This window comes from Trematomus bernacchii, unplaced genomic scaffold, assembly GCF_902827165.1.
Source record: "Trematomus bernacchii unplaced genomic scaffold, fTreBer1.1, whole genome shotgun sequence".
Classification (NCBI taxonomy): domain Eukaryota; kingdom Metazoa; phylum Chordata; class Actinopteri; order Perciformes; family Nototheniidae; genus Trematomus; species Trematomus bernacchii.
Window position 1 is genome coordinate 2,136,558 of NW_022987714.1, and position 22,834 is coordinate 2,159,391.

General features: G+C 40.6%; 1 protein-coding gene and 1 non-coding gene across 2 annotated transcripts in view; both read left to right on the forward strand.

Moving 5' to 3' along the window:
* megf11 (multiple EGF-like-domains 11) overlaps positions 1-14,990 on the forward strand; it is a 52,018-nt gene extending 37,028 nt beyond the window's left edge. Inside the window, exons 11-24 of the mRNA XM_034141505.1 lie at positions 320-483; positions 585-687; positions 4,015-4,161; positions 5,487-5,621; positions 8,105-8,233; positions 8,876-9,004; positions 9,614-9,742; positions 9,877-10,005; positions 10,109-10,345; positions 10,674-10,843; positions 10,949-11,012; positions 12,610-12,654; positions 13,323-13,529; positions 13,781-14,990. Coding sequence (XP_033997396.1) covers positions 320-483; positions 585-687; positions 4,015-4,161; positions 5,487-5,621; positions 8,105-8,233; positions 8,876-9,004; positions 9,614-9,742; positions 9,877-10,005; positions 10,109-10,345; positions 10,674-10,843; positions 10,949-11,012; positions 12,610-12,654; positions 13,323-13,529; positions 13,781-13,956 — 1,964 coding nt within the window. The 3' untranslated portion in view covers positions 13,957-14,990. The remainder of the gene's footprint in view (positions 1-319; positions 484-584; positions 688-4,014; positions 4,162-5,486; positions 5,622-8,104; positions 8,234-8,875; positions 9,005-9,613; positions 9,743-9,876; positions 10,006-10,108; positions 10,346-10,673; positions 10,844-10,948; positions 11,013-12,609; positions 12,655-13,322; positions 13,530-13,780) is intronic.
* A 4,430-nt stretch (positions 14,991-19,420) lies between these two features.
* On the forward strand, positions 19,421-19,492 carry trnaq-cug. The gene has a single exon. It is a non-coding gene; the product is annotated as a tRNA-Gln (tRNA).
* The last annotated feature ends 3,342 nt before the right edge of the window (positions 19,493-22,834 follow it).

The following is a 22,834-nucleotide window of genomic DNA, read 5'->3' on the forward strand; positions in this document are numbered from 1 at the left end:
CCAATCCAGTGGTTGTTGAGATATTTCAGTGACCGAAGTGGTGAACCAACCATCTGACCAACATTTACCGGCCCAAATGTCATGCATTGCAACAAATGCATTTTATCAGAACGGAATAGTTTTTACCACTCATAGCAATTGATCATATCCCTTAAATAAGTCCCTTTCATTTATCTTAAATGCTGAAACCCCAGGCCGGGAACCACTGTACTGTACACTTCAAACTTTTGTTTTGTGTAATTCGAAGTGACTACATTTATGAATTGAATACAGCCAATTATAAAACTGTTCAATGTGTCTTTGCTCTCTCTAACCCCAGGCTGGCAGGGTGTGGACTGCTCGCTCCTCTGTTCCAGCGGTACGTGGGGTCTGGGCTGTAATCTGACATGCTTATGTGCCAATGGAGCTGCATGCGACCCTATAGACGGCATCTGCACATGTTCACCTGGGTGGAGAGGAGAGCACTGCGGCGAGTCCTGCCATGTAAGTCTCTCTTTTATCTTTGCTGCACCATTCAAGGCATGTCTTATTTTGCCCATATGTGAACTTTTAAAGGTATGACAATGAGTTGTTTTCATTGTCAGGATGGCACCTATGGGTTGGAGTGTCGTGAGCGCTGTGACTGCAGCCATGCTGACGGCTGTGATCCAGTGAGTGGATACTGTCGCTGCTATCCCGGCTGGACAGGTCAGTAATGCTTTAAAAAAACAACTTATCAGAGCAGGCTGGGAATAAGGATGGAAATAACCTCTAAGATCTAAACTCTTTGTATTTGTCCCTATCATCAAATCAAAGACATCAGAAATAAAGCCAGACGTGCTTATGATCCAAAACAGGAGAATATGCCAGGGCAATGGATTGAGTTTTACACTATGTTTACAGAATGTCGAAGCAGTGTTTTGTTAATTAAATGCTTAATTTGTTTTGCCACTGAGCCGACGGGTGTGTAAATGAAAAATGTTGAGAATGGAGCTCTAAATTAATTCTCTTGGATAACACTCTCCGTGCTGGTATGCATTCATGCTTATTGCATCCATTATTGGTTATACATCTGAAGTGACTCGCCGGATAAATATTTGGAGACAGAATCAAATCGTTGGCCCAGAGTCCTCTCATAAGTTTTAATCACGGCCTCTGATACTTTTATTTTTTATTTGTGGCTCTGTTAATTATTCAAAGTTCCTGGTTGTTGTGCAATCTGACTGAGCCAACTGCCATATTTATTAATTTGAGTGTTCGTTCTTTCTGAGTTGTCACAGATGTATTGAAAGTAGACCTCAGCTGGAAATGAAAACGTTATTGCAGCCAGTAGCAAATTACACAGACAGGAACACGGATACAAATGACACTTAAATGGATAAACATTAAAAAAGCAGAAAGCCTACTATTTGGTAAGCGGGGTTATTAACTGATAGTCTGGTTGCAAATAAGGTGCAAATGAATAAAGTGCAAGAGCTAGTGTGCAAAGAGCAAGGGTATAAATAATACGAATGACAACAGAATAATATGCATCGGCGTCCTGTTTGAACTCTTTCCCCCTCTAGACACAAATCCTTACTTTTACATGTCGGCTCATTGTTTCTTGTCATTTCAAAACATTTGTTTACAGCGAAGGAGGTGAAGGTAGGAAAGTGTGAATGTCACAGCAAGGGTGAGGATCATTATGCTCAAAAATGAAGCGTCGCATCTGAATGTCAAATACAGGGGCTATCCGAGGACCGGGTCTCTGAGCCTGGGTGGAGAGGTGCAATCAGGGAGGGAATAGATTCAGCAGGAAAAGGTCACGCCTGCGAGCTCTCCACAGCCCCCTCCATTCAGCCTCTTGAGCTTAGGGCATTTATTCTGGGAAACAATGTGGGTTTTATTATCTGCAAGAGCGGTGCCGGCAAAACGTTCCTCTCATGCTCTGAATCCTGCCCAGGTCGGACCATCTGTCAGCCTTAATTGAGTCACCGGGGTGCGTGGCTGGGGGCAGCATCTAGCCTATTGGGCCGGACAAACACACATGCATGCGCTCTTCAACCGTAGAGGCTTGACAATTGGCTCTCTGAAGGAAACAGCACCTAGAGAGAGGAAGATGTGGGTTTCATCTCAGGAGTCAGAGATGAAATAAAATGGCTATTTACAGAAACTGTGGAGTTGTTTTTCTCTTGTAAACACTGTCATATCACTGAGCATTCTAGCTCCAGAGCTGGTATTGCATCCTACTATGCTGTCAAGTTGCTCTTTTTATTATAGGGTTTTTTGCATAAAGTGTCAAGAAGCTTGACTCTAGATATGTGAGCGAGTAAGTCGTCTATAACCCACACAGTTGTTGCTGAACTGTCGTAAGTCTGACATCAGCCTACAAAGATCAGGAGTGCTGCGACTGGACACTCAATGCAGGGTCTTCAACCCAGTCCATGTTTAATAGGACTTTTATTTTATGAAGAGATCCCATGTCATAGAGCAGGTAATGTGAGTGTGTGTTTACATGCACTGAGAGAGAGAGAGAGTCTTAAAGCGGGAGAGAGAGTCTTAAAGCGGCAGAGAGAGGTTTGCGTTTCTCTGCTCACTCTGTACAAATTGGATTGTGGGACCTCTGGCACTTCTCAGTGAAAAGCCTCCTTTGAAGATGCTTCAGTTCTGGCTTCTCTCGCTCTTTCTTCTTCTCCCTCAGTAGGCATCCAAAGCCCCTCTGTTTGTCACCATTAGACTGAAAAGTGTGATGCTCTGTCCGCATTCCTTTTCTGACAGTGAAGGCAGTGAGGGTTTTTTCTGCCTGACCTAGCAGAACCTCAAACACACTTGCACAAGCCTTGCCCTCCTATTGATGTCATGGCAGGGCCTCCGACTGAATCACTGCTACCGTGCCCCCCCCTCATCAGCACTAACATTTCCTTTCCTTTACTCCTCTGTTGCAGCCCTAAGGCGCCCTGGTTACTGTATAACATTAGTCCCCAGAGTTTAGCTCAGGTTTAATTCAAAGGTACTGCTCTAATGCTGCTTTAATGGCCACACCATTCTCAGATATTCTCACTCAAAGAAAATTTCAAATGAGGCTTCGAACTAAGGGCTGCTTGAAAGGTGTGTGTGTGTGTGTGTGTGTGTGTGTGTGTGTGTGTGTGTGTGTGTGTGTGTGTGTGTGTGTGTGTGTGTGTGTGTGTGTGTGTGTGTGTGTGTGTGTGTGTGTGTGTGTGTGTGTGTGTGTGTGTGTGTGTGTGTGTGTGTGTGTGTGTGTGTGTGTGTGTGGTGTGTGTGTGTGTGTGTGTGTGTGTGTGTGTGTGTGTGTGTGTGTGTGTGTGTGTGTGTGTGTGTGTGTGTGTGTGTGTGTGTGTGTGTGTGTGTGTGCATATATATGTGTTGGAGCATATATATGTGTTGGAGCAATATATATTTTCTTTTTTTAGTCTGCCTCCATGTGCAGTACATGTGATTTTGCCCCTAAAGTTTTTTGAAGGCATGGGTTTGACTGACAGAAAGCATGCTGCGGTGACGGATATGCTAATGCCTTCATGTGCAAAGCTAGAGTACTGTATGGATGCAGTGTTTTGCATTTGTTGGTTGGAGATGCAGCAAACACCAAACACACACAGTGACACTTGCAGACTGCGCTCTTGTAGCCTGAGATACTCGCTCGTCTCTGTACACTACCCCGGCTCTGCTGAAAGAGAATGGGAGACAAGCTTGGCTTCTCCGGAGACCCAACCTTGTTAATCAACACAGTGAACTGGCAGGGAGCTCCAGTCAGATCAAAAATAAAATGCATTTGAAAGGGAAACGGAGTCAGAGAGGATGGGCTGAACTAAAAAAAAAAAAACACTCTCCAAGCTGCTTCTTATTCAGGACTGAAATCAATTGAGGATCCTTGCTGGGTGAATAACCCTCCAAAGATCCACTGCGATCAGGCATTGTGAATGCTGTCCTTTTGATGATGTGTTCTTACAGATGGCAGGCTATTTAGAGTATTTCATGCAACAAGTCTTTGCTTTTCAGTGCGCATTCGCTGAATATTTTCGTGTAATGTTCCTGCAGGAATCCACTGTGATAATGTGTGCCCACAAGGCTTCTGGGGACCCAACTGTTCAGTCAGCTGTTCCTGTCAGAACGGAGGATCCTGCTCTCCAGAGGACGGGACATGTGTGTGTGCACCTGGATACAGGGGGACGTCCTGCAAAAGAAGTGAGCCTCCTTCTCTTTCATTAAAGCACCCTTTTCTTTATCCAAACAGCACAAGCCTTTGAGCTCCGCCGTAACAAACCCCATCACAGAATTGACCTTGCTTTGATCTTTGCAGAATTGTTGAAGGGTGAGCCTGCTGAGGAGAACACTCAGTTGTCGGCCATAACTGCTTGAGTGTAAACCCTTCATCACTGCTATCACTTAATCACAGTGTCTTTACCCCGACAGCAACACACACACACACTCCTCACCCCCCTGCCCTGTCCTCAACAGCCAAGTCGCAGTGGGAGACTCGCAGTCATCACCCAAGGCTCATCAGAGGGTGTTCTCACTGGGAGTGCTATCCCTGGTTTTTGAACAGGGTCGGTCTGGGGCTGCTCTCAAGTGATGAGCTCACTGATTGGCAGTGAAATTCACAGTCACAAACGTGTAAACATCAATTTGAGCGGGATGTAAGACAGAGAATCAAACGGGCTCTCTCTGTTTTTGTGTGTGTATGTGTGTGTGTTTGTGAGGAAGTTATTACTCCTCCAAATTCAATGTTTACACAGATAATGTTCTCATCAGGGGAAAACCTCATAACCGCAGTCACGCTGTTTTCTCCTGTAGAAACTTTAATTGGAGGATTAAATCCTCCTCCAGACGATAAAGGTGTATCCCACCTGGTGCTTTAAATCAAATCAAAACCCTTGGGGTACATTTAACATTGCATTGTTGTCAAGCAACTACCAAGGTTGTCTTTGACAATTCCTGAACGGTTTCTTGCTTTGAAAATACCTGATTGTCTCCTGAGAGTGGTGATTATTGGAGTAGGAATATAACCAAATCACCAGCTATGAAAATAGATACATAACATTTCATTTTTTAGGGGTCTCATACTGAAATTAAAATGTATTTTTAATATAACTGCATTCTTTTATCATGCTTGCACAGTTAACACTCTTTGTATAAAACGTTAGTATAATCACCTTTCTACCACCTTTTAAATATATCTTAACGGTCCACATTATTTCAGTAAAATCTGCATTAACACACAGTGATGTGTTTCCTAAGGTTTATAGATCATCAAGACTTAACATAAAAGGGACTTTCATGATTCTCTTAGCTATTTTTACTACTCCATCTCTGGCAGCAGATGAAATGAGAGTGATTACGATAAAGACTGACTTTTCTGCTTCCTCCCTCCATTCACCCTCTCTACTCATTCTTGATTTTTCTATATAATCACTCTTGTTATTGCCTGTTACAGTATTATATACCTCTTGTTGCACCAAACGTTGTCGACTGACCCTCTCTTCTCTCCTTCAACGCTCTCTCTCCTGCAGTCTGCTCTCCGGGGTTTTACGGGCACCGCTGCAGCCAGTCGTGTCCGCAGTGTGTGCACAGCACCGGGCCCTGCCACCATGTCACCGGACACTGTGAGTGCCTGTCTGGCTACTCCAGTTCACTCTGCAACCAAGGTGAGTAGCCTCGCTGAAAAACCTTAGGTACAATCCATGTCTGAAAATACCTGCTGTTTTGTGTTTACAGGAAATATGAGAATAGATAGATAGATAGATAGATAGATAGATAGATAGATAGATAGATAGATAGATAGATGGATAGGTAGGTAGATAGATAGATGGATAGGTAGGTAGATAGATAGATAGATGGATAGGTAGGTAGATAGGTAGATAGATAGATAGATAGATAGACAGATAGACAGATAGACAGATAGACAGATAGATAGGTAGATAGATAGATAGATAGGTACTTTATTGATCCCAATTTGGGAAATGTTTGCATTGCAGCAGCATAAAAAACAAGGCAATAAGAGAAATTCAGACACAAGAAAATAAACAGTCCAAAATATTTCTGAAATAGAAATAAAATAGCATTTAAAAAGTTAAAAAAAAAATATATACATGTGGAAAATATACAGTATAAGTATATCAAATACAAAACATGTCATATAACGTACGTATTACCCAGTACAAATTATATGGAGTTTAAAGTTGCTATATCCCACGATATCTTAAGGTTCATTTAAAAATCTAAAAAGTCTTCTATCCCAGCGTTTTGTGGGGGCGCCTGTACCTTTCCCTTCAGCCCTCACTATGATCAGTGGCTCTAATAAGATCAAATGGATGACCTGCTGCCTCTCCCACTGGGACCTGAGCCTTGAAACTTTAAATAATGGCTATTATCAGTTCACTCCAAACCAAAAAGAAATGAAAACACCTTCAACAGGATCCTGAATACCCTCTATTTTAGACAAATAATTGTCAAGTAAATGTTGCCATCCCTCTGCCTAATCTGCGAAGAGAGCTGCATGCAAATTAGTTTTCATGAAAGAAACAACATGTTTTGTGCAGAACAAATGTCTTCTTGTCAAATTGAATTCAAGGCAAACAGGAAATTAATTAATTTTTGTATTGCCTTGATGTTTGAATTACATACAAGATGTAGTTGACAGAACACATCCTAACCTTTGTACAGTTTCTTATTTAGCCTCAGATTTGTGTGATTAACATGGTGCACTTTTACAAATAGTGAGAAGTGTTAGCATATCTTACTTCAACAATTAAATTCAGTGCTAGAATATTTGGAATATAGTGTGGTGACATTTTCTTAAAATATGTTACTTACCAAACATATACAGTTGTTGCATGTAAAATGTCAACTACATATTAACTTTTTATTTACTTTTGTTACATATAAATCGGATTTCAGTGCATCATGGAGGCTTTTTGTCTGTCCATCAGCCACCCTTCAATAGCTTAATGTCAACAGTTTGTCCACTATTGACTTGTGAGTGATGATTTATGTGGTCGAAGGTATTTGTCATGTCAGGGATTCTTCACTGCCTATAAAGAGCTGAATTGAGAAAAGACACCTACATATAAGCGTACTGTAGATATCACTTCTAATGATACACCATTTTCTTTTACAAGAAAGGCATAAGGGAACTTTTGGATTCCCTGTCATGGCTTTGAGCAATGTCTTTCGAATAAAACTTTAATAGCTTTGCTGAAGGATGAGGAAAAAAAAAAAAATGAGAGGCCTAATTTGTCTGGTCTGTAATTACTGGTAGGCGGTAGGCCGCGAGGGACGAAGGTGGCCAACAACACACACATTCTCCTCTTGTCGAACCCTGTTATCGTCGTATCTTGTCCGCTGTCCAGCACACACAGTCCCCGCCTAATGAAGCTCTCCTGGTGTGTTGAAGCTTGAATCCCCAGAAGCAGCAGTATGGGGAGCCAACCTCATGGCCTAATGACAACCTGCTTGAAAGAGCTCTCGAGAAGAGGGGAAAACCAGTTGAAATGTAATCATTAAAATCAACCCACATGAAAATGAGTCAGACCCATTTCCTTCACAGCCAGCCACCTTATCTGATTTTTCTAACGCTGGGCTATTCTCTTTATATGAGACCTTTGATGTATCTGCTGGTGCTGCAGCTCCCTGATCCCGATGCTTAGATACACCTTGGTTCAATTTGTCTCACGGGCCAACATGGAAACACAATGGTGGTTTCACTGGGAATGAGATATTTTATTCAAGAGTGCCGGAGACCATTGAAATATTAATTTCATGAAAAATGTATGGAGTGGTCTGTGTACATGGTCTATTTTAATTATGTGGCACATCACTCATTTCACTCTAGTGAGTGGAAATGGGGCAGTGGTGCCACAGGAGGCAGTGATTGACTCTTCCTTTTGTTTAAACAGATCACTTCACTTCATGTCCACTCTAATAGAACAATATCATCCATTAGAGGAATATGTGTATACAACCTTTCACAGAATGAGTTTGCTTGCATAAATGGACTCACAATCATTTGTCCAAGTTTGATGTCATAATGTTAATGGGTTTTATTATTTTCTGCATGCGAGTGATAATATGCAGATCAGGGTTTTGTGAAGTGATTATTTTTCTTTGTGTGTGTGTGTGTGTTTTGCAGTTTGTCCAAGTGGCAGGTATGGGAGAGCCTGTGCTGAGATCTGCCTTTGTACCAACAACGGCACATGCAACCCCATCGATGGCTCCTGCCAATGCTTCCCTGGCTGGATAGGAGAGGATTGCTCTCAGGGTATAGCTTCTCTCGTTCACCTTGTGTTTGATCGGCTTATTTGATTTGAAATCCCCTCTCATTGTCTGTCTCCACTCCTAATTTCCCCCTTATATCTACCTTCATATGCATTAATCATTTTCATGACCCTACACATCCGAGGAACTACCCTCAGCCCGGGCTGCTGTAAAACTGATAGCTTGCTTAAATGATTGTTGTAATACATTATGCTCTTTGATTTACAGCGCTGGAGCCCAAAGATCATTAGCAGAGCTTTGAGCTGTCATGCCTTGAAAAGTCTATGTGTGGTTTTTATTGCATTAACTACTTATATACAAAAAACGTATGATCAGATTGATGACACATTACCAATGCTTCACTTTGGGTTATTCAACCTGACACATACGTCTGCTCTTTATCTGCTAGTCTAAATTTTTCTCCCATGGGAGACAATAAAGTTACCTTGACCTGAACACTAACCTTAACATGTTTGCTCTAGGAGGGAGGTTCTGCAAGGATCTTTGTTAAGTGCATGCATTATTTGTATGTGTAGAAAATATTAAGACATTTTATCAAACATATGGGTTATGTTTCGTGTATGCATGCATGTGTGTGTGTGAGCATGTGTGACCATGGGCTTGACTGTGTCTCTGGCGTCTGCAGCCTGTCCCTCTGGGCACTGGGGCCCTGATTGTCTCAACTCGTGTAACTGTCACAACGGAGCCCAGTGCAGTGCCTACGATGGGGAGTGCAGGTGCAGCCCCGGCTGGACCGGACTCTACTGCACACAGCGTGAGTCTCTGCCGTCCAGTCACGTAGACACACACTGTCATCTACTGGCAGTCCCACAGAACTGCAGCAGATGACATGTGAGAATCATTTTGGGCAACCGGATGATGTTAGGTTTTTATTTACTCCCCCTTTTTTCTTCAGAGGGAGCAACATCCAAATAAGGCTAATGGTCACTCCATTGATTTGCTAATTATACATTCCAGTCATTCACAGAGGGATAGTGCACATCATCAACATCAGTCAACTCATTTGAATTCCATTATCTAACACCCCAAGGGTCTCTCTGTGGTGTCATGCTTCTGCTCTTTTGCATGGAAATGACTTTTGTTTGAACTGTTTTGCTTTTTTCTCACATAGACTTTCACTATTTCCAGTCGTCTCATTCTTGATCTCCATGTTATGCTAACAGCATAACCACATTTTCTGCTGAAGCAGGAAATGTTTAATTTCCATTCATTCACAGTGTCCTTTATTGAGTGTGCTGCAGAGACATTAAATAGTATTGATTTCTGTTTTCCCATGCGATATGACCTTGACTCTTTACATTGTCTTCCCCTCTCTTTGTTTTCTCCTCCCCTCCCATCACAACATTTTGACATCTGTGTCCAGGTTGTCCTTCAGGGTTCTACGGCAGAGACTGCTCTGAAGTCTGTCGCTGCCAGAACGGTGCAGACTGCGACCACATGACTGGCCAGTGTGCCTGCCGCACAGGCTTTATTGGGACGAGCTGTGAGCAGAGTTGAGTAGGCCCACCACATTTTATCGCTGAGCAAAAATTACTTTGTGCTGTGTGTGTCCATAAACACTTTGGCTCCCACTCCCTAAGTGCTTTAATTTTGATGGATGTAGTAATGCACCTCTCTCCCATGCAGAGTGTCCTGCTGGTACATTTGGATACGGCTGCCAGCAGCTGTGTGAGTGCCTCAACAATGCTACCTGTGACTACGTGACGGGGACGTGCTACTGCAGCCCTGGATATAAAGGCATCCGCTGTGATCAAGGTGAGGGGTGATCGAGTTGATCGAGGCTCTCCACTGTATTATCACTCAAACACAGATGTGTACACATTGTTTAAACAACCCACTCTGTGTGTTTTCTCTGCAGCAGCTCTGATGATGGAGGAGCTGAACCCGTACACTAAGATTAGCCCAGCACGAGGTTCAGAGCGCCAATCTGCCGGAGCTGTTATGGGCATCATCTTTCTGCTCCTCATCATCATGTCCATGCTCAGCCTGTTTGTGTGGTACAGGCAGAGGCAGAGGGAGAAAGGCCATGAGATCCAGCCCAGTGTGTCCTACACACAGGCGATGCACATCACCAACACAGACTATTCCCTGTCTGGTAAGATGTTTTACAAACTATAAATATATATATTCTCACTATGGACACATGCTGCATACTAGGGTGGAAATGTAGATCTACAACAATTAGCTAATAACAAAAATCCTTCCTCCAAACTAAAATATTAGAACCAAAAATATGAAATATCTAAATATCTTGGTTTTTGTAGGTGTTGATTGGTCAAAACAATCATTTTAACTATTGATAAATGTATTGTTGGCAAAGACAGATACTTGTGATAAGATCTTTGTGCATGCACTTATATGAAAATAGTACACAGAAATGTTGAAATAAAGTGATCAAACCTCGCCTGTTGTTTGACCCGCAGAGTGTGGCAGTACGGTAGCAATGAGGACCAGCGCTGCGGAGGTCAACCCGGCGCAGGGCAGCGTTGGCAGCAGCGGGCAGTGCTTCTCCAACCCCAGCTACCACACTGTGGCCCAGTGCAACGTGGTCTCCACCATCTCCAGCAACCTGGACGGCACTCTGACCCTCAAAGTAAGATCACTCTCCATATTTATTTACATTTAACGTAACTTACTATATAATCCATTAATTTACTGAAGTATAAATGCAACACACACTGTGCTCTTTCTTTCACAGCCGGGCACTTTGAAAAGTCGGAACGGCGCAGAATGGAGAGCCTACTGCAACCTCAATGACCTCGGTCAGTTTACCTCTCTTACGATAAAACAACACACACAGCCCACCCTGAATTTTTAGACTTTGTAGAACCGTCACTTCAAGGGCAAAGGCACATGAGTCGTTAGCACAGACGTCATATCGGCACATCCTGGACACAGCTACCCTGTTCTGAATGAAGATGAACCGAGGGTTTCTTGTTAGACATAACCTTTGCTCTGATTTTGATAAGATATGCGGGTTTGACAGGGAGAGCTGTGGTGAGGAGGTGTACAGGGTCACTGCGAGCTCATTAGTCCTCTTTCACTTCCCCCAGTGGCACATCTCTCTGTGATGCCTCACTCTGGGTCAGAAACTGCCCTCCAGGGCTGTGAATTATAGATAATTAAGTGTGACAGAAAATGACTCTATAATAGCTTAAATCTATTCTTCAAATACCCATATTAGATTTATAAACAATACACAAACATGTAATAAGTCTTTTATAATGCATAACTCATATTATATGTACTGTAGTTGTTTGAGAATCTTCCTGTAGGCAACCAAAAGTGAGGACTGGTGTATAAAGACCGAACAATAACAACGAAGAATATCATAATTGATCATATATAATGTAAAACATGTCTTCATACTGTAAGAGAAATTATCATTTTTAACACAAAGTGTACATTAATGAACACTAAATTACCTCCAGTCATAAATTAACAGATATATGATACTGTGTGTCTTTTTGGAAAAGAAAGTATAATTTCCACATTAAAATCCATAAAAGAGCATAAATCCCTACCTAATTAAATTAAAATAAAATGTACATCTATTAAAATACGTATTTTTTCATTTCTACAGTTTTCCTGCTAGACACAAGATGTTTGCTACCTCACAAAAAGCCCATTATTGATGTGTGTGCAAAGGCGGCTGCAAGTTCTTTTACATTACTTTTGTAAGAATTGCAAATTGGAATTGACTGACTTCGAATTTGAATGACTTCCAAAATAGTTGTGATGACACAAATCACAGCACAGAAAAACTCCATGTTCAGCAGTTGAATGTGAAAACAGCCTCGTGTCAAACTCTGCATGTACAGTATGTACTTCACAGTGAAACACAAACATCCTACTGGAGGAACACGAAGAAAAACATATTTGCAAGTTAAGGGAGGTCGACTTTAAATATGTGTCTCTTGGTTTGTGGTGATACAAACTGAAAGAGATTGTAAATACTGTCATTCAAAAATCTAAATGTCCATGACATTCTCTGTCGTGCTTGACTTAAAGTCTGATGTCTTGATTTGCACATTTTAATTTAGTGTGAGAGCACACAGCAGATTGATCATAACGACAAGCTCCTCTCAGAAAGCAGTGCTGTATGTTAATTGATGTAGCGTTAAACAGGCTTGTCCTCTCTTCATGATGTGTTGTTGTTTGGCACACATCCCATTATGACCACAGTCAATTATGCAACCTTGTAAGCCTTGAGGGAAACATACAGTAACTCCTCATATTCTTAATATGTTCCTAAATAATGACAAACATAGCACTTTTTAATTAGATGTTTTCTGTAAACGCTCATGCATTTGGGGAATTAATTTATGGTTTTGAACAATATTTTGACATTCTTTACAGATGTTCAACAGGGCGAGACACAGACACAGAGAAGCTCCAAAAAAGGTAAATGATGTATTATATATAACAGTGTGTGTTTGTGCTGTGTGTAGGAAGGTTAGCAGACATGCTGCATGTGGTATCCTGTTTAGCTTCACCAGCACCAATATGCTCGACATCTCATGTGTCAATTTCCCCATTTGGTTTCATTTCCCATCGGAGACTCTCTCACCCCGAACCCATATCCTTATATTCTCCATGATTTATTTGAAAACTCTCTGCACTTTGGACAAGATCATGGTGGGCTGGGGTTTTGTTCCAACAGTAATTGCTGTCTATGGCTCAGTGCCCGATACGTCATTTGGTCTCCCACACTGTGCAGTGGCCGCTGAATGTGATGGACCCAGGGGTGTGGAGAGTGGTCTGAAGGAGCTCTGCTGCGGTCTCTAATGAGGCCTCTTATCAGACTGATGAGACTGTTATGGATGAGATGAGCTTTCCACTCTTTTCCCCTTTGTACTCTGATTACTATCTACCACCATTAGTCACCTGGCGGAGACAAAAAAAAGTACAACTCTTCACAATGTTCCTTGCCATTCTCCAGACCGTACTAATGTCTATTTAAATGTTAGTGGTCATATCAGAGTTGAGCTTTAATACCCCTGCAATAAGTCCGTGGCAATCCCTTAATCTTTATTGATGGCGAATATGTCCTTGTCTCACGGCTACTGCAGATTACATCAAGAGCTCCATGTGCAGCAACAGCTCCTGCTCCCTGAATAGTGAGAATCCATACGCCACCATTAGAGACCCACCAGGCCTGGCTTGCAAGCACACAGAGAGCAGCTATGTGGAGATGAAGTCCCCCTCCCACCGGGAAGTGCCCTTTGGAGGCACTGCCACCCTCCTGGGCAGTGCGGGCAGGAATGTCTATGATGTTGGTGAGTGCGTTATTGCTCTGCTGCGTGGAGCTCAGCAGGGTCCTGCAGCTTGTAGCCTTGCTGGTCATGCTCCCTGCTGAGGGCCTGTGCAGACTTTGGAAGCCTTTTATAAGGGGAAATGTGAGCTGCCTCTATTGCATGCGCTTCTCTTTTCTCCTTTTGTTCCTCAGCCTGTGCCTGACACTCTTCCTCTGTGTTTCTCATGTTCCTCTCCTACTTGTGTTCCTTCCTTCTTTCCTAAACTACTACAGAGCCAACAGTGAGCGTCCTGCAGGGACCCAACGGCATGGCCACCGGCTTCTCCCAGAGCCCCTATGACCTCCCCCGCAGCAGCCACATCCCCAGCCACTATGACATACTTCCCATGCGTCACAGCCCCACACACACACCCCCGCCACCCCAAGAAAGCCCCAGCTCCCTGCTCTAGAGGGCAAGACCCCCCCCCGCCCCGGCTCACAGGGAGCGGCAATCGGCCCTCCCTCTGTCTCCGAGTGTGTTCAATTAGATACTGAGATGTTGATATGTTGAGATGGAGGGACAGCCACAGCTCTTCTGGACCCTACTTCTGGCTCCTTCACTCACATTTGTTGGAGGAAGTGGAGGAAAGAATGTCCCACACACCAGCGACCATTCAACCATTTTATTTTCCTATAGAACTGATCACTCAAACTGCAGCCCGGCCTCTTTATGGACCTCCTGAAGTGGAACATGATGGTTCCGTACAGCAGCGTACATGGACTGGGTGGACAGATTATTTACAGGGAGACAGACATCCTCACGCTCATTTCTACCCCATGATATAGGGTTACTATTCAAGGGCAACCAAGTGTTTATAATGCGCCCTAAACAGCAGTGATTTTCTCCACAGGAAAGGAAGGTATATATACTAACCTTGACTATTTTGAAACGGGTGAGATTTACTACATACACATCAGAGTTTATGAAGTGCCACTGTGTGCAGAAGCTGCAGATCACATGCAGCTGACATGGAGGGATTATGGTCTGCTCTGAGGGGAGAATGGTTGAGTCAAAAAGAAGAGGACTCTGTGATAAATGTTAAACACAGAAATCCAGCAGGAAATTAAATAAATAAATGAAAATAAAAACAGTAACTATGAGTTCCCCCCCTCACTGATGAAGTGATCAGATATTGTGTTGTTTTTTATGTGAAAGCATTTTCTTCTTGCAAATGTCTTAGTTTACATTTTTTAAATATTGGGTGTTAAGAAGGGATTGCTTTTACCTTTTATGTTTTGTATTTATAAAGCTAATGGGCTTATTTATTTATTTATATTAGTGATGGTGACTTTTTATTAATGTGACACTAGAGTTAAAAAAAAGATGAGCATGATCAGATAATGGATACCCACTGATGTAGATAACACACAATGTATCTTCTTGTGAGATGATCAGTGTCATTTCGTGTGTTTTTGAAGTTATTAAAAATGTTCTTTCTCTCTCTGTCAGATTGTAAATTAAATATAAAGTTGCAGCTGACCAATTCAAGACCCACGATATCCTGTGCAGTATTTACAAAGGGAACCACTCTGTACTGTATGTAAAAAGTCCATTTCTGAAATCATTTATGTTTGTATCAGGCAAATTAACGTATATATTATTGAACTGAATTTATTCATTCACTATGTGAATTCCATTTCTGTAGAAGCAATAACATGTTGACAATCGATGCCCAGGCGTTTCATTAGTGCTGGACATTATGACATCTTTGACCAGTGTGGTGACAGTGGATCATATTTTACGTGACTGTTTTTCCTTTGGGGAACTTTTTTCCAATTGCTGTCATATCAATGCTGCTTGTTGTTTTGGTACTTAAGTTTCAAATTAAAAGCCTATTCTGCCATCAGACACCTGGTTTGGTCAGGTTCTCGTGTCAGTGTTAGACAGGATGTCTCTGTTGCTGTGAATATTAAAATGTCAGGGGTATGAATGGTGACAGGACTGATGAATGAAGAATTGAACTCTAACAAATTAGACATTTTATTTAAAGGTAGGGTAGGTAAGTTTGAGAAACCGGCTCGAGATCGCTAGAATTTGAAAATACACAACCGGAGAAAATCTGCCACTTCCTTATAGAGCCCCTCCTCCAACACACACGAACGCGCACATGACCAATGAGGACACGAGATAAGTACTACGGCTTCCACAGATGACATTTTTGTATGGATTTTTTGTCAAAGCACTTGAGATATTCATTGCTATCGGGATGTTAAGAGCATTCCATGGAATATAATAAAAAGTGTATCTCGAGCCGCTTTCTCAAACTTACCTACCCTACCTTTAAGTCCGCTACTGGGTACCAAACTGTTGTCAAAAGTCTACAGGTGAGGAAAATCATGGATACCCATTTTTCTTGTTAAACATCTCAAGGATGAACGAAGAGACATTTCGTCGATGTGCTCTCATGTTTAATAAGCTTTTTCAGAGGAGTGACAACTATTTCATTCATAAATCAAAGGCCTCACCATGATGTACAACTTGTGAATTTAACAACATGTTATTGTTTGAAATATCTGACATAGAGATTTTTTTATGATGGCATTTTGTTTCTCTCTAACAGTTTTTGTATATACAATAAGATAATAAATAAAAACACGATGTATAGTTTTATAACTACCCATCCTTACATAAAGAAGTTACAATAATCTCCACCTTGACTCGCTACCTCCTAAAAAAAAAAACTGCTTACCTGTTATTCTATTAATCAAAAATATATAATACATATAAAGGAGGGTCATTTTTCCAACACAATGAGAAGCTTTACTTTGTATACTTTGATCATTTCTGGCTGGTAAATGTATTCAAGTATTTGAGTTTTCAATGCAGGACTTAAACTTGTAAAGCAGTATTTTTACACTGTGGTTTTGCTTTATTAAGTTAACCGATCTAAATACTGCTTCAGAAAATCAGTCACTAATGTTGCATTTCTAATAAACCTGGTATTCACATTCAGCACTTTCTTTTGCACGATTGAACTCATCTTCATTTTTGATAAGGATGTTCCATTTTGCCTTTGCTAAAGGAATGAAGAAAGGAAGCATTGAATCACCTTTTCTTAGCATTTAGAGAAAATTCAACCAGCTTTCATAATTGCTGCTTTCAAAATACTTCAGGGTCACTTTATTCAATAAGGAACCTTTTCCACTGCAGCTAGCTGAGGAGTAGAGTCACTGGAGGTCTGCAAGGACAACATGTGTGTTTGTTAGGTATAAAGTTAATCTTCAACTTCCTGTCTAACAGGAACTTCTGACTCAGGTAGTTCATCATCCACAACACCAACACTGCATACATTATCATTATTAAACAAGCATCTGAAGCAGTACAAACAATGTGTTGTGGTAAACAGCAACACTGTGGATAACTATAAAGAAAGCTGTTTTGAAATATGACATTGTATGGGACCTGTTAGGAGTTAAAGTGAACTGCTTACTAAAGTATAGGAGTTCTTTAGTTGTAGTAAGCAATTGTCCAGAGCTCGTCGGATGATGGACATGCCCAGCTGACAGCCAACAAGCCCTGAGTGATGCCCACTGAAAGGAAATGCAGCCAGTGAGTCAAGAAGCTAATGGACCAAATAAAACTGAGTACTTCAGAGAGAGCTGAAAGGAGAGAGAGGCCTGAAGAGGTGGGGTCAGCGGGTGAGCACTTCAAGAGAGGTTTTTATATTATTTGTCAGCTTGTTGAACACCCTTCCAACAACGAATGGGGTTTCTCACAGTTGAGAGGGAGCCTAGAGAACGGCATCAGAACAGAGCTATAATTTAAATTATTATATGTCAGTTTAAGGGGCACATACTGGAGGTGAAAAGCTCAAGCTGTGTGAAAATCAAATTGATCTCGGCATGACTTCCTGTTAAAAAGGTGCTTAAACAACTACTCATGTTCGAAAGCAGGTACTGCTGCTGGGGAGCTGCTGATGTGCTCTCTGTGAAAGAAAGGAGAAAAAAAGGGATTTATGGAGCGTTGACTCATTGTTATTATGAAGTTGTATTTCCTAATAGATTCTCATCGACACGAGCAGAATTTGTTCCCTTTTCTTACACATTAATACTTTTATAAATGTAATCCTAACAGTGGAAAAGACAAGTTTCTTCTATTCCTATTCTGATTTCAGTGTGATGCATGGAATAATTAAGTTATACAATGATTGTTTAACTTAATTAAATCAATATTCACATATGTACAAAAGCTAACAATATTCAACTGTCATGTTGACTGGTGCAACAAGGCAAGGCAATTGTATTTGTATTATACTTTTCATGAAATAAGATCACCGCTTTCACAGTCAAATGCATAAAGCAACAAGTAACATGTACAGAAAATTTGATAAATAAATGTCTACCAAAAATAGCATATAATTAAGCTGCAGCACAACAACCAACTTTAGCAACAAGAGGCCACGTTTCTTTTCAGACCACGACCGAGGAGACTCAGTATTGGTGGGCATAGACGCGACACATTGAATAAAACAACGAGGACAATCTATCAATTCGCAGTACCACTGTCTCCAGGCTGATTATTAAAATGTTGTAAAATATTGCAGGGGCAAGAAGAACTGCAGGACTTTGCCTCACTAATGCAGGCCTTGGGCATAATCCGTTCTGCTGCAGTCAGCCTGTCAGCTATATCTTTTAGCCAAAGCTGTTTCTCACAGAGGCTGCCTGTGGGAAGAGGCCATACCTCCAAATGCTCTGACAGAGTTGCCCCTTTGGTTTTTTCTCAAGAGGCTGCACCTGTATGCTGACCACACTGCTGCTGGATAACCTGTCACTTTCACTTCAGCCTGAAGCAGGATGTTTAAAGCCAGGGTGGTATACATTTAAGGGAATATAATACATTCTACAGCACATATACCTCTGTTAAAGTTTATATTTTGCAGATTAATTACTTCCATCAGGAATCTTTGCTCCGTTTATTAAAGCTTTTAAACGTGTACCATTTGACTGCACTCTGCTGTGGATGAGTCCATAGCAGAGCTCAGCTGCAGATCTTTATTGCAGTCACGTCCGACTACAGGAACTGTGAGGATCCATCACACCAGAGCTGGATCTTTAGCCACTCTTAATGCATAATCAGTATTCATCCCAGACAGGCTGATCATTTTCACTTCTTTCGTGTCTACTGCTCCCCAATACAGATCAAAATGTACCTTGACACACATAACTCCACACAAATACGCTCTTTAAAACTAAGCCTAGAACATTTTATGGACAAAATATATTCTAAATCCTTATAGAGGTCAGTAAGACCATGTGAGGACACTTTGGTCGTTTCCAGATTGGTTTAAAGCTAAGACAGACATTTTAATGACATTTCTTCTTTTCTTTTTTTATCTAAAGTGGTGTTTTATTGTGATTCACATGTGTAGCCTAGTCATCATTTTTGAAGAATGAGCAAGGCATAGCAAGTTTATTTATAGAGCACCTTTCAACACAAGGCAATTCAATTAACGCAAGGAAATTCGAGCAATAGACTTAATGCACAAAAATGCTTGTAAAATATTCATATTTAAATCAGTTATTTAGAGCCTAATTAAAACGGATATCATTAATCATTGGTACTTACTCGTGGAAAATAAAACTCATGCAAAGAGTTATTGGAAATGACTAAACTCGCACAAACGGAAAAGGGAAATATGTTAAGTTAAACGCTGCTATTCTTCCTGTTGGCCACCAGGGAGCAGCCACGATGACTGCACGTGTGCGAATGGGTGAAGAAATGCAACTAACAGTGAGTTTTATTTTTGTATGTGTGCTCATCGATGTTCGCCTCTAAAATAAAATCACAGCTAATTATATCCAGACACTTATAAAGACCAAACCATTAAAGTAATGTAACTAGATTATGTAACAACACAAGGCTACGTGCACAGCGGTTCTATGGTGTAATGGTTAGCACTCTGGACTCTGAATCCAGCGATCCGAGTTCAAATCTCGGTAGGACCTGTGTTTTCATAATGTTCACATGTTAGGAGACAGCATCATAAGAATAAACAAAATATGTAATCGTTATGTTGATGGACTGAAATCTAAGATAAGGGCTTTTAAAACTTTTTAATCAAATGATTATTTCTGAAATCTGTCTACCAATAGCTCAAATATCTTGTTAATCTATTACAAAGGCAACTTTTCAAGGAAATAAAGCACATGGCAGAGTTTGTACAAATAGCAACGTCTAATTGAAAGATTATTCAAGTAGGTTTGCAATGCATAGACAACACAATATTAAATGGAAACATTTAAGTAAATCCTTGATTATATGACTGTTTTGCAAATGTAATGAAAGAGGCCTATAGGACACTGAGAGGAACTTAACCAACATCTTTTTTTTACAAGGCCACGGTTAAACTTGAATGCAGGAGTCAAGCTTTTATGGATGAGTCTACAAGATTAATTATTCATGAAATGGTGAACCAGTCTGGCATAACGGTTTCTTACACGACCTTTGGGTATAGAATAACAACAACAAAAATGCAGGAGGCTTGTCATACTGGTGTGGCTTGCATGACATATTATCTGCATTGTGTCGAGGTTTTTGTATTTTCTGCTAGTTACATCAGGCTGCAATACGGTAATTTCTTTTGTAATTTTCATCAGGGATATTGACTGTCTATAAATCATAATGTCTTTATTAATCATAAAAATTGACATGCTGGCTTACACCTTAAAGATGACTGATTGTATTTCCGTACGACAGACAGTAAAGCTGTCACAGTATTGGTCTTCTTTTAAATCTCATAATAACCCCTTGCACAACTAGTTCTTTATTTCTCCATGTAGCCCCCTTTCTGAGTATCCTGAGATAAAACAGAAGGTGCTGTACCAGTAAAGATTCTCTGTTCAGATGACTCTGTTAAGCTTAAAAATACTCCTTCTCTTTGCTATTTTTAGTCTCACTAGGCTGTTCCCATGTATGCTCAGCTTCCCACCTTTGACAGCAGAAGTGTATTGACAAGCCTTCTTCACCGGGGCCATTTTTTTTAAAATTCTCCTTGTTATTTGATGGAGTGGAACGCCCACAGGAGCTGACTGTGTTTTGATGTATTGCTCCTGCAAAACAAGTCAAGTGATGTGACATATATTCATGTTTCTGCCCGATGAAATGACTTCAGGCTCATGTTTTATACAGTAACCATTGTACTTTGCAGTTACTATAAAGTCGGGGACCTTGACTGACAATAATATGAAATGTAATTATGACCACTTGTTATGCCTAGAACAATAGTCAGTTGCCCAAATTAAAACTCGATATGTAATAGACATTCCCATATTAGACATTCCATCAAGTTCCCTCACTTAATTGCTTCTTAGTGATAGGGGACACAATCCACACTTTCAAAATCTATCTGAAGTTTATATGAGGCTTTTACAGTTGAAGTAAGATGTATTGTTTTTAATATTAAATTCCCTTTTTTGGTTTCCATCCCTTCAAGTGATAACACTAATGAGGGAAAATACTTTAACCAAGAAGACACCCTCCTGTTTTTTCTAACTCAGACTACTAAAGCCTCACATTTCCTCCAGATTAACTTTTAAATGTATTTCAGCACAGAAAGAGGATGTTGTCCCCCTAACCCCTATTGGAAGTCCCTTTGGAAGGATTATTGTAATGTGAATATTATTTTAAAACAGCAATGGAAATGGATGGTTTAATCCACCGATGATGCCATCAATAAAAGATGAAGTGGCTCTGTTTGGTCTACATGGAAGTAATTGTATTAGTACATAATACAATCTAGTATAAACTGCAGGTATAATTAGTTTGAACTCACTTCATTTCAGAGATTCAGCACCTTGCCTCTCTTCCTGTGAACACATATATCTGAATGCAAGGCAACATCCCTGTGTGATGAGAAAGCCTGGGAGGCAGATGATGATTTTGTTCCCCTTTCTGCACAGATAACCTTGACTGTTGTCAGATTTCAATCTTTGTATGATTACATCTCAGACAGATACATGAAAACCACTGACACTGCCTGTTGCTGCTGAAGAGCTAGGCAATCAGCTTGAAGTATTCAGGTTTTTCATTCAAAAACACATTAGATTCATATTTTTCCTTTTTCTTCTTCAACAAAATCTTCTCAACTGAAAAGAGGCAAACAGTGCACAGTGTGATGGTAACATTTGATGTATTTAACTCTGCCTCTCTTATATCCTATTTTTTCATCCAAGCAATCTTTTACTTTCAAACTTATGTGACTCTCATGACAACAAACCTACAATGTCAAAACCCTGTTGGTTTCATTATCATAAAGATAATTACAACATCAAATATTACACAGCAAGACCTGCAATCTTCCGGTACACAAATATGGACAAGCGTACATTTCAACAGAACTGTATGTCTTGGGGATCACCACAGAAGGGCAGCAGAGGGCAATTCAATAGGCCATGTTAGCCACATCAGGCACTCTCACTCCTCTGCATCAGTTCAGCCCATCCAAAAATGAGACATTGTGTCTGCTGACTGCAGTTACTGTCAGAAAAAGTTAAAGCATTTCTTCAAAGTTAACAAATACAATTGTTTATGTGTTTTTTGTATTCTCTGCACTTCTCACATGTTTAATAGATAGATAGAGATTAACCTGTTCATATACAATTCAGTAATGTTAAGGTAATTTCACTGTGAAATGCCAGAAAACAGATAAAAAGCCAGGTAGATAACTCAGTAAGCTTTTATGCAAACAACCCCAAAATGTGCGAATTCCAGTTTCTCAGATGTAGGGATCTGATGTTTTATTTTTTGGGTGGAATTAAATTAAATATCTTTAAGGTTACATCAGCTGAAAAATAAAATAAATGACATACAAAACAATTACATTTAATCGACCGTTAATCAAATGAAGATAATATTCTTCCTTTGCTTTTTTATTTTTTTAAATAACATGCTATTCCTTGTGTTTGGGCAGCAATGTCTTGGGGATGAGTTATATATTAATACAATAACTATAATCATATCAATAATAATAACAATAATGTTAAATAAACAACAGAAATAATCACAGTCCTAATAATAAAAATGGTAGTCTTTGGTAACCATAATGATAATAATAATGAGGCTTTAAAGAGAACACTCTATACATGTGTTTTCCTATTCCTCTTGTACGCATTCGTGCTTCTCATTATAAACTATTTCACATAAAACATTTCCTCACATCTCAGACGTTTGTTTTACCTTTGTCACAGCTGTCAGCTTTGTCATCAGTGACGTCAGTGGAGGTTGTAATCAGTCACGTGACCCGCGCAGGTCTGGATAAAGCGCAGCTCGGGACTACACAGGCTGTTCGC